The sequence below is a fragment of the Ceratotherium simum genome, chromosome 33 (assembly GCF_057802395.1).
Source record: "Ceratotherium simum simum isolate JZ-2026a chromosome 33, ASM5780239v1, whole genome shotgun sequence".
NCBI classification, from domain to species: Eukaryota; Metazoa; Chordata; class Mammalia; order Perissodactyla; family Rhinocerotidae; genus Ceratotherium; species Ceratotherium simum.
This window is the reverse complement of record NC_141932.1, coordinates 5454145-5466279: the sequence shown is the minus strand read 5'-3', so window position 1 is coordinate 5466279 and position 12135 is coordinate 5454145. Positions and strand designations below refer to the sequence as shown.

The window sequence follows — 12135 nt, the reverse complement described above, 5'->3', positions numbered from 1 at the left end:
ATATACACAATGGAATACTACTCAGCCATAAGAAACGACGAAATCCAGCCATTTGTGACAACATGGATGGACATTGAGGGTATAATGCAAAGTGAAATAAGTCAGAGGGAGAAGGTCAAATACCGTATGATTTCCTTCATTAAGTAGTAGATAATAACAACAATAAACAAACACATAGGGACAGAGATTGGATTGGTGGTTACCAGAGGGGAAGGGGGGAGGGAGGAGGGTGAAAGGGATAATTCGGTACATGTGTGTGGTGATGGGTTGTAATTAGTATTTTGGTGGTGAACATGATGTAGTCCATGCAGAAATAGAAGTACAATGATGTACACCTGAAATTTTTACAATGTTATAAACCAATGTTACTGCAATAAACAAAAAATTAAAAAAAAAAATAACTAGCAAATTTAATCCATCTCCACCCATTTCCCATGCGTTATGTATTTTTTTCTTTACAGCAATTAATCGCTGCCTGAAATTATCTTTTTTAATGTGTGTTTTTAAATATTTATCTCTAGAATAATATGGTATCTATGAAGGATTGGGGATTGCCTGTCCTCTTCACTTCTGTATCTCCAGTACCTGCTCAAAATACATACTTGAGTATGAGTTGAAATAATCAATAATAAAGTGAATATTGTATTGGAAGTCCACGTATGTTATATTGTCTATTTCTCAATTGTTTCTTGTTTTTTCACCAAGCTGTCTTTTTTTCCCAAGATTTATTGAGGTATAGTTGACAAATAAAAATTCTATATATTTAAGGTTTATAACATGATTATTTGATATAAATGTAATTTTGAAGTGATTGTCACAATCAGGCTAATTAACACACACCGTCTCACATAGCTACCTCTTTTTTTGTGGTGAGGAAAATTAAGATCTACTCTCATAACAGCGCTTAAGTATAAAATACAGTATTATTAACTATAATCACCATGCTGTACATTAGATCCCCAGAACTTATTCTTCTTATAACTGAAAGTTTGCACCCTTTGGCCAATGTCTTCTCATTCCCCCCCTACCCCAGCCTCTGACCACCACCATTCTGCCCCCTGCCTCTATGAGTTTGACTGTTTTAGATTCCACATATACGTGCTACCAAGCAGTATTTTGTCTGTCTGTGTCTGGCTTATTTCACTTAGCATAATGTCCTCCAGGTTCATCCATGTTCTCACAAATGGTAAGATTTCTTTCTGTTTGTGGCTGAACAATATTCCATTATATCTATATTCCATGTTTTCTTTCTCCATTCATCTGTCGATGGACACTTATGTTGTTTCCATGTCTTGGCTATTGTGAATAATGCTGCAGTGAACACAAGGGTGCAGATATCTCTTTGAGATATTGATTTCATTTCCCTTGGATATATACCCAGAATTATTTCTAAACTTAGAGGAAGAAGAGGTAAATTAAGCACTTTCAAACCAAAAAGTCATGATTACCACCAGCAATTTTGCAGACTTTGAGTGGATATAATAGCATAAATAGGGAAAAAGCCACAGTTCAGTGTGTTTGTGTGTGTGTGTTTGTGTGGGTGTGTTAAGAAGTGTTTTCTATTTTGCCCTGATTTGCTGAATTATGCGACTGGAAGACCTTTGGCCAGAGAAGTTCTGGATATCATTACTCAAAATATAGGAGAAAAACCTCGATTACTGTTGTCAACTTATCTTTCTGTCTCCTTGAAAAATAAATTGTACTGTGAAATGTTATGTTTGCTATATCTACTAATTAGCCTAAGCAAATGGGAATTTGATTGAAACCTCATCATGCCATGTGTCAACTCACTATTTATAAAAAGCCCATCACTTTGCTGCTTCTATACACACACACATACAATGCACACCCCCAAAACCTATTTCTCCTTCACTCTGTAAAAAGTCATATTTCTCATCCTCTTTTCAAAACTCACACTTATAATTCAGAAAGACTGAAATACAAATCCAGTAAGTGTATTGATGATTAACCTCATCAGTAAACAGCGAACAAAAATTTTTAAAAATGGCATTTATTGGAAATCCATCTGACAAAGAATGGAAAGATTTTCAAACACTCCTAGGAGAGATTAGGCTTCTGTAAATCAACCAAATGCCCAAGAATAAGCATTGTTGAAACAGGTTATGTTAGCCAACGTCTTGGAATCCAAAACTATGCAGTATTTTAACATGATGGTTTATCAACCTGTGTAATTAAAAGGAAGTATCCATGATCAATTTTAAAATGAAAAATTAATGTTAGTAATAATAAAATTATTGAGCAAACTATTGCTTAGAACTATTTTAACAGCTTTCTGTGTGTTACATCCTTTAATCTTCATAAAACTTATGAAGTAGGTACTATTATCATTTCAATTTATGTTAAAAACTAATGCTCAGTGAGTTATAGGATTGTAGTTGGCTGACCTAGGATTGAAATCAAGACAGGATGACATGACAGTCAGTGCCGTGAACGATTAGCTAAACACAATAACTATCAAGCTAGCTAACTAACTAAAAAACCAAACGCGTAAATTGAAAGTGCACAGTTGATTACTCACATGCACTCACATACACATTTTAGGATTCAGAAAATCAGCTGGAAGAAATATAATCACATATTTCTCCGTGGATTCATATGTACCATAAGCCAGTCATTACATTATTTCATTTAATCATCCTAAACCCTATGAGTTATGTGTGCTTTTAACATCCTCATTTACAAGTGAAGAAATTGAAACTGAAATGTTAAGTAACATCCCCAAGTTCACGTAACTCATGGTGGGAGGGGAGAGGGATGGACTTAAACAGACTTCTGTTGGAATAAGTGAGTTTGGTGGGGTAGACAGAGCCTGCAAAGGTGGTCGGACATGTAAAAGAGGAACTATATGGCCAAAACAGAGCACTGGATGAACTGATAAGAAACCACAATTAAAAATAGTTCAACAGAATGCCCAGTGTTGTTAAAACTATCTAAGCCAGGCCGTGGGTCTCTACAAGTAGGCAGATGAGTCTCCTGGACAAGGCAACACTGTCTCCCTGTGAGGGAGAAAGAAAACCACCATCTAAATCACCTGCTTCTAAATAAGCTTTCCAAATGCTACCATTTGTGACGACATGGATGAGCATGGAGGACATCATGCCAAGTGAAACAAGCCAGACAGAGGAAGACAAATACTGCATGGTGTCACTTATATGTGGAATCTAAAAAATTCAAACTCATAGAAACAGAGAGTAGAATGGTTGTTGCCGGGGCCTGAGGGGTGGGGGGAATGGAGAGATATTGGTCAAAGGGTACAAACTTCCAGTTATAAGATGATTAAGTTCTGGGGATCTAGTGTACAGCATGATGACTATAATCAACAGTATGGTATTATGTACTTGAAAGTTCCTAAGAGAGTAGATGTTAAACATTCTCACTGCAAAAAAAAATGGTAATTATGTGAGGCGATGGAGGTGTTAGCCAAAACTACAGTGGTGATCATATTGCAATGTATAAACGTATCAAATCAATATGTTGTACACCTTAAACTTACACAATGCAATATGTCAATTATATCCCAAACAGTCAATAAAAATAAATAAAAAGGAATGAAATACTGATACATGTTATGACATGGATGAACCTTGAAAACATTATGCCAAGTAAAAGAAGCCGGATGCAAAAGACCACCTATCACCAATCCAAGAAATTTGAAATATGAAATTTCCAAGAAAGTCAAACCTACAGAGATACCAAGTAGATTGCCTGAGGCTGGAGATAGCAATAGGATAAACTGTAAAGTGAAAATGGAGATCTTATTGGGGCCATAGAATGTTCTAAAACTGGATTGTGGTGATGGTTACATAAATCGGTGAATTTACTAAAAATCATTGAATTGTGCACAGGCATAACTCTTTCTAGGAATTTTTCTCTGAACACCTTCTCAGACTCTACCAGTTGCCACAGTCGTATTCTAAACAGGAATCAGCAAACTTTTTCTGTAAAGGCCAAATACCAAATTGCAAGACATTTGGTCTCCGTCGCAACTACTCAGTTCTGCTGTTCTAGCAAAAAGCAACTGTAGATGACACATACGTGAGTGGGCATGGCTGTGTTCCAATAAAACTTTGTATAGGAACACTAAATTTTGAATTTCAAACCATTTTCATGGGTCACAAAATACTGATTTTCTTTCGATTTTTTTCAATCATTTAAAAATATATAAATCAATCTTAGTCCTTGGGGCATAGAAAAACTGACAGTGGACTTAAGAATTCAATCATCCGGTCTTATAGTCTGTACTCCAAGAAGCTGAGCCAAAACAATGTGAGAGCAAAGACATGCTAAGGAGTGTGCCTAGAAATGGTTCTCTTAGGAAATAGTGACTGCTGTATTCAAGGGCGCCCTTTGCGGTTCTAGAGGATGGAGATAGATGATGATGAGAGACAGATTAGATATACAGAGAGATAGAGAGATACATAGATAGATAGATAGATAGATAGATAGATAGATAGATAGACAGACAGATAGATAAATGATGGATGGATGGATAGATGGATAGATGATAGATGAGAGATGATGAAGTTTGATAGATGCAGATGAATGATAAATAGATATAGATGAGAGATATAAATGACAGAAAGCTAAGAATATAATAGATAAATATACATGTGTATATATTATACAGAGAGAGAGAGAAAGTGAGAGATAAAGATAGGTGAAAGATATAAATGATAAACAGGTAGATAGAGGATAGAAAAAGAAAGTTATAGATTAGATAGATAGATAGATAGATAGATAGATAGATAGATAGACAGATGAGAGAGAAAGAGAAAAAGAGAGAGAGAGATGGATATTTTCCTCTAATGTCAGAGAAAGGAAAGCCCTGTCTAGCCACTTTTGACCTGTCTGCCTCTGAGTTGGAACTTTCAATTATCTTCTCAGTCCTAGGGAAACTGCTTCTCCTCAGCAACAGACATCTCAAATTACAACCTCTACATCATGTTTCTCTATGCCCAGGCTGTGACCCCAGGATATAAACACAGGGGATCTGATTTGTCTGGGCCTGATTTGTCAGGCCATGATAATGCTAATGTTAAGCTTAAAAGGATGCTACCGACACACGACTACCAAATGGAACTCCTAGTGGAAAGTAAGCGCTATTTCGAATTTGAAGAACTATATATGATTCTACCATTGTCTACAAAGGCCATAAAAGCAAATAAATTAAGAGCTGTGGATATGGGGAATGTGGATCTGTACCAAGGTTTTTGGCAAGAGGTGGCCAATGTCAAAGAGAGTATAAGACTTGCATTACAAAATTGACTAAACATGGAGCTATTTTAAATAGGTAAAGACAGTGCCTAAATAAACAGTAGCACAAGTTTTGCATCCATCATATCAAGCAGCCAGCTCTCAAGAGTCCACCCCTGTCCTGATGGCATAAAGCCTATGAATACAGTGAGAGAAGATGCTTCAATTGATGAAACACACACACACACACACACACACACACAGGCAGGCTCTTTCCCTCCTTGCTTATGGCACCAGCCTTCAGTCAATAAACCAAGTAAAAATCTGGAGGGCATCATCCTTACTTCTTCCCTTTCCTATCAGCCCAAGAACCAACCATTCATTAAATCTCACGGGTTTGGGATGATATCAATGGAAGCTTTCACTATTGATTCATTTAAAATGAGTATTAGATAACAGTGTGAAGCTTCAGAACCATTTGGAGAGCTAGTGAATGAGCCCCCAGGCTCAGTTCCCAGCGGCAGCGCCCTGAATCCCCCCACAGACCAGGTCTGGTGTGGACACTGCTGTTTCTACCACAGACCTCAATATGCTTCAGCTCACGTGGCTGCAACCTCAACACCAGGAAACTCATTATGTTGCAATCATTTACCCACAGCACTACCAGCTCTCAACAGGCCTCAGCACCCTGAAGACAGAGAAGGGCAACGGATGCTCCATGACAAAGCCAGCTCACATGTCCACGTCCAGAACAATGGATCTCATGGAATGGAGGCTGGGGAGAGGACTCCCTGCATTTACCGCTCCTGTGGGGGAAGAAGTCATTGTCATGCTCCAGTAAGAATACTAAAGTGGGCCTTGGGCCAACATGAAATGGGTCAGATGCTACTAAGCTTGAATAAATCAGAGATGTGCAAGATCGCCGTGAAGGTACATGTGTCTTCTGTGTATCACTTGCATTGCCCCCACTTTTCTCCCTTTCTGTGACCACCACCCTTTCTTATTATTAATAAAGAGACTGAACGATAATTTCACAATTGATTCTGAAGTCCAGGCTTAGCTGTTAATGTTATTTCTCAGTGATTTACTGGAGAGATTATCAAAGTAAGAGTGCGATTCTACTAGGAAAGGACCGAAAATCATCCCATGATACATAAAATGGCTTTGTAATCTCTACCTGGGAGGTGATTGGCATGTGCCTGGTTGTATAAAGAGTGTTTGCATCATGTCAAGTGAAACAATGGTTTTGCTATTGCTGTATCTGGAAGTGAAGTATGGTGAAAAGATGTGTGTTTGGAAGCCAAGTTGATGAGGAGCAGCTATGGTGGCTTTGCACCATATCAATTTAGCTAAGCTTGAATTATGTTTCCTAGAATTATCTTCTCTCTCTGGCTCTAGGTTAGGGATGACCACAGCAGAAATCAGCACAAAATGTAGAAAGTGGAAGTGAAGCCACAAGCAAGTTGACCCCTAGGCAGTGAGTGTGATAAGTGTAGAGTTAGTGTGTTGAAGCCCACACATGTTATACGGGACCCTCTGGCTCACCCACTGGTGTGAGCTCGCAGCCTAGGCCACTATTCCTCCAGCTCCCTCAGTTCCTTCAACTAGGCTGGCACCTGTATTAACATTTTTGAAGATCTGTCGTGAAGAGCAACATACACCGTTGAGGTTGGAGATGGGGAGAGATAGATTCACTCCCGAATTCCCTTGAGGGCTCCAGTGTGCCCTCAATCTGCCTTACATCGTAACCAGCTTTTCTTCTCAATACCTAGACTGGCTGGCCTTGAGTGACTCAGGATGACCAACAAATGTAATGACAATTGCCTTCCACAGACTTCATTATCTACAACCACAATCACATGAGGTCTAATCCCTGTAATAAAGCCTATATTTCATGTCACTCACAGTAGTCCTGATGTTCTGAGTGAATCCTAACTGGAAGGTTTAGATTTACAACATGATTACATAGATGTATAAACAACTCAGGATAACAACTCAAAAGTACCACAAGGTTTGTGAAGATTAAACCCAAACCCCCTATATGTAATCTGCCTGTCTGGAATAAAATGAAAACTCATAAAATATTAGCTATAAATTATTTTTGGTTTTTTGTGATGATAGCATCATGAAGGTATGATAGGGGAAGATTTAAATCAATGGTACCTGTTTATCCAGGAGAACAGAGGGCATAGGTATTCAGTAAGATCCAGCCAGTGTGAAAAGTTTAACCTAATGTAAGAATCTCATTTAGGTTCAAAATTGGCACCCGTGGAAAATGAGTGCTGCCATTGTGTTGGGAATAGAGACAGAAGTGGGGCAGGAGGGGGAATAATAATCATGTAATTGCCTCTCCAGCAAGGTCTATTTTGGACAATTTACATACTATGTGATTTTAGCTCTTTAGGAACTCATTATCATTTCCCCATTTCGTACATAGCAAATGGAATGGAGAATTAAGAAGCAAGGGCCATGAGTTTACATGATATTTCAGAGCAGTCCTAGGAGTGGAAATGATTTCTTTCCTGTTTTGTACCCTGTGGCTCTTTTACCCCTTGCATCATATTGAAAGATTAAAATGGTTATGTGGCATTGGGGACAAAAAACAGGGATCAAGTTGGACTAATTGTAGTGTGAGGTTCAGATGATTAACCTCTTCATGATGTTAGGTATTTCTGCAAGCTCCACCAAGGAGGAAGTAGGAGGAGAGAGGATGTGTATTGCTTTGCTCTCCTGGTGAAACCTGGGCCACTCCCACACTTCCTGGAGGTCTGTGTCAATCCAGAGAAGTCTGTTCCTCATAAGAGCAGCATCGCTGGGGCCAGCAGGCCGGATTGGATGCAAGACCATGTCCCTGGTTGTTCCCACCCTGCTCTGTCTTGGTGAGTCTGGGAGAGAAGGGCCCAGCTACAAATACAAGGCTACAGGGTGCAGGGCTGCTGATTCTAGAAGGCTGAGCTGTCTCACCTGCTGTTTCCTCCCAGGGTTGTATCTAGGCCAGAGGACTCAGGCACAAAAGGGTGAGTATTCATCTTAATATCCCAAGTCCCTTCTCCTGGTTTGGGCCAGACATCAGCTCTCTTGGCAGCTGGGAAGAGGGGACTCAGCATTCTGACCAGTGGCTGTAAGAGGGGATGAAGAGGAGGGATGGTGTGAGAAATGGACACACCTGTAGGCCCACATCTGTCCCCTTTCTTCTAGAAACTCTCCCACGACCTAATATCACAGCTCTACCAGGATCCATAGTTCCACCTGGGGATCCTGTGATGATCCTGTGCCAAGGGCCCGCAGAGGCTGAAGCATACGTGATATCTAAAGTGAGTAGCCCTGAGCCCTCAGATGAAGAGAAACAACTGCTACCTAAGAAAAGCAACACTTTGAGTATCGCAGAGATGACACCACCTTGGGCAGGGCTGTACCACTGTTCCTATCACAGTGGAGAGAGAAGGTCCCAGTTCAGCGACTTCCTGCAGCTGGTGATGACTGGTGAGTGTACACAGAGGCAGCAGAGCCAGGACTGACCCCCTTACAGAGGGAAGAACCAGGCTTTACCAATACAAAGCACAGAGGACCAACCACTATCCTTAGGAATGAATCAGGGATGACACAGAGACAGATTGCTCAGGGTGGGATTAGGAGGGGATAGAAACCAGAGCCCTGTGGGCTCCTGGGGAACAAAAAGGGACAATGCATGTGTGTGGCCATGCCCTTTGTCACCAAACTTCCTTCTTTCTCAGGAGCTTATGAAAAACCCTCCCTCTCAAGCATGACTGGAACTGTGGTGGCTTCAGGGGAGAATGTGAAGTTGCGGTGTTTCTCAACGCTCAAGTTTGATGCATTTATTCTTATGAAAAAAGAAGGAGGTCACCCCATTCATAAACGAAGCTCAAACTCCCAGGATGGTGGACACCAGGCTGTCTTCCTGTTGAATCAAGTCTCCTCCACACAGGCCGGGACCTACAGATGCTATGGTGTCTTCAGCCGTTACCCCTATGTGTGGTCTCACCCCAGTGACCGATTGCAGCTTCAGGTCAGAGGTAAGGAAGCCCCAGCCCACCCATCCTCGTGTCCCCTCCGAGAGATCGACACTGTCCAGTGGAGCAGTGATTGGGAAAAGGAGGACAGTGTGGTGGGAAGATGGTGTCACCACCATCTGCTTAGACAGGAAGCTCTGGCGATCTCACTCCCCTCATCCACACTGCAGCCCTCCTACCACATGCCCAGGGGCCGGGGAAGGGCAGTGTAGTCCTGGGGAATGTGGGTAGAAGGGAGCCTGAGCAGAGAGAAAGAAAACCACTCCCATTTCATCCCCATTTGCAGAAGCTCCTGTGGATCCTGATCCCACAAACCCCAGATCTTCACCTGGTGAGTAACTGAATTTAGATGGAAAACCAAAAAAAATTCAAGCAGAAGCAAGAAAGAAAACCACTCTGATTTCATCCCCATTTGCAGAAGCTCCTGAGGATCCTCATCCCACGAAGCCCAGACCTTCACCTGGTGAGTAACTGCTAATATTTGTAGAAGGAGCACAGAGGCAGAGAGAATAGCAGGTGCAAAAGGCATGAGGTAGAAAGAAGCTTCACGTGTACATAGAGTGTCAAGGAGACCATTCCTGTTTGCTGAGTCCATGGTTTAATCAGAGGGCAATAGCAAGGAAAGAGCAGGCAGGGCTCCAGTGGAGCAGGCTGGAGGCACCGTCTCCCCACGCCTGTCTTTCTTGACCCCAGAATTCCCTGATGGCATCACCACCGCACCCACAATGACAGGAGGAAAGAAAGGTAAGTAATTGCTTATCCTGTGGAGGTGGGCTGGTCTGCCTACATGCCACAGCCAGTAGACTAGACAAATGGGCTCATGTTTTGGAGTACATTAGTGGGTTGGGCCTCGGTGCCTCCTCTGTAACCTTCTATCCTTTTCTCTCAGAGCCTGCTGCTTGGCATCCTTCTGCAGAGAATCAAGTCCGGCTGAGCCTGGCTGGCCTGATTCTCTTGGTCCTGGGGGTCCTGTTGGCTGAGGCCTGCTACAGCTGGAAGATGCCCTTAAATGGAATAAGACAAGTCTCTTCCTGAATATAATGAAGCACTGACGACCCTCAACTGGCACCTAAAGACTGTGTGGACCCTTAGGGGGCAGCCAGAAGAGATAGGGCCCTGGCCATGTAATCTACTGGGATAATGGAGAAGATTCATTTGCTATTGAATGTGTAACAATTTACCAGAGTCATAGTCCTTAAGCAATACAAATCTATTCTCTTGTGGTTCTGGAGAGCAAAAATCTAAAATACATCTGCAGGCCTGTGTTCCTGTTCTAGTTTCTCGTCTGTGTTCCTGACTTGTCAAGTTTCTAGACTCTGCCTGCAGTCCTTGCCTTGGAGCGCCCTCCTCCATCTCCAAACCCACAAGTGTAGCATCTCCTTAACCTCCCTAACCTCTGCTCCCTTCATTCCTTCATCTCTCTATCACTCCCACCCTCCTGCTTTCCTCTTCTGAGGACCCTGTGATGACTGAGCCCAAGAAGATAATCCAGGATAATCTCCCAATCTCAAGATTCTTTACTTCCTTACATCTGCAACGTCCCTTTGCCATGTCAGGTACCATTCACAGGTTCTGGGGATTAGACATGCACAACTCTAGGGGGCACTATTCAGCCAACCTCCTGGATCTCCGTAAATTTGGCCGTTGAACCTGGCTGTACTTGCACTTGTGTACTACCTCCCGGGGTAGACGTGGGGATAAAATATTGTAATACTCTTTAGAATTTAGGACAGGTCATGATTTAAATAGATAGAGAGATGCTTAATAAACCTTGCTAATGTGTCTGGTAAAGTGTAGATTCCTAACACTGCTTGTACTTGGAGGGAGAATAATAGATGTAGGGACAGAAATGCTGACTTTTTTTTCAATAATATCCCTTATTTTTAATTTAAGGATTACAGAAAGCAAATGTGAAAGTATGAATATTTAGGTTAGTTGGTTTGTTCTGCTATTGAAATAAAAAACGTTTGTGATGTTAACCATTGTTCCTGGTCGGGGCTTATTTTTCTTTTGTCTGAAAAGGAACATCTTTAAAAGCATGAGACTAAAACAACAGACTCACAGAATGGTTAACTCCGACTCCTGTTACAGTTATATTGATGAAATTATTCCGGAATTGCTTAGCTCCAATCTACTGAAATAAATAGTAAATATCCTCAGACTTAACCCAGATGGATATGTGTCCTGTAGAGACATGTAGATACTAAGTTACATAACTTGTTCTTTGTTCTCATCTCTGCCCCATGATTACATTCTCTAAGAGCTCCCTGCTCCTGGCTGCTGTTCCCTCACCAAATTGCCCTTCTTCTGGCTGATTCCTACATTTTTTCTCAGTGTTGGCATATGCATAACTTTTTCTAAGATGTTTTCTCTGCATGCTGTCTCAGACTCTTCTACTTGTCACTGTCATGTTCTAAATGGCAACTTTTTCTAAAGGACAAATAGTAAATATGTTGGGCTTTGTGAGTCATCTGATCTTCTTTGTCACCTCTCGATACTGCTGTTGTAGCACAAAATTAACTGTAGGTGACACATAACCACATGGGCATAGAAGTGTTCCTATGAAATTTTGATTACAGAACACTAAATTGTGAATTTCAAATCATCCTCATGGGTCATAAAATATTAATTTTCCTTTGATTTTTGTTAATCGTTGAAAAACGTAGAAGTCGTTCTTTGTCCAGGGGCTGTACCAAAACATACAGCAGGTATTAGAACTCAATAATCCCGTTTTATGGACTGTCCTTCAAAAAGTTGAGCCCAGGAGTCACATCAGCATCATGGTGCAGTGAGTCATTCTCTTTGTCTCTCCCACCTAAGTTACAACCAGTCAGACATCTTGTGACCCACAAAGCACTCCCTGCCCAGAACACCAGAATGCCTGAGTGAT

General features: G+C 41.4%; 1 protein-coding gene across 1 annotated transcript; it reads left to right on the top strand.

Annotated features, from left to right (window-relative positions):
- The first annotated feature begins 5922 nt into the window (after positions 1-5922).
- LOC101387412 (leukocyte immunoglobulin-like receptor subfamily B member 4) lies at positions 5923-11224 on the top strand. Its single transcript, XM_014794199.2, has 8 exons — positions 5923-6144; positions 7881-8093; positions 8196-8231; positions 8413-8697; positions 8949-9248; positions 9664-9708; positions 9939-9989; positions 10135-11224. The coding sequence occupies exons 2-8, from the start codon at positions 8060-8062 to the stop codon at positions 10278-10280; spliced, it is 897 nt and encodes a 298-aa protein (XP_014649685.2). The 5' UTR covers positions 5923-6144; positions 7881-8059; the 3' UTR covers positions 10281-11224.
- Positions 11225-12135: the final 911 nt, after the last annotated feature.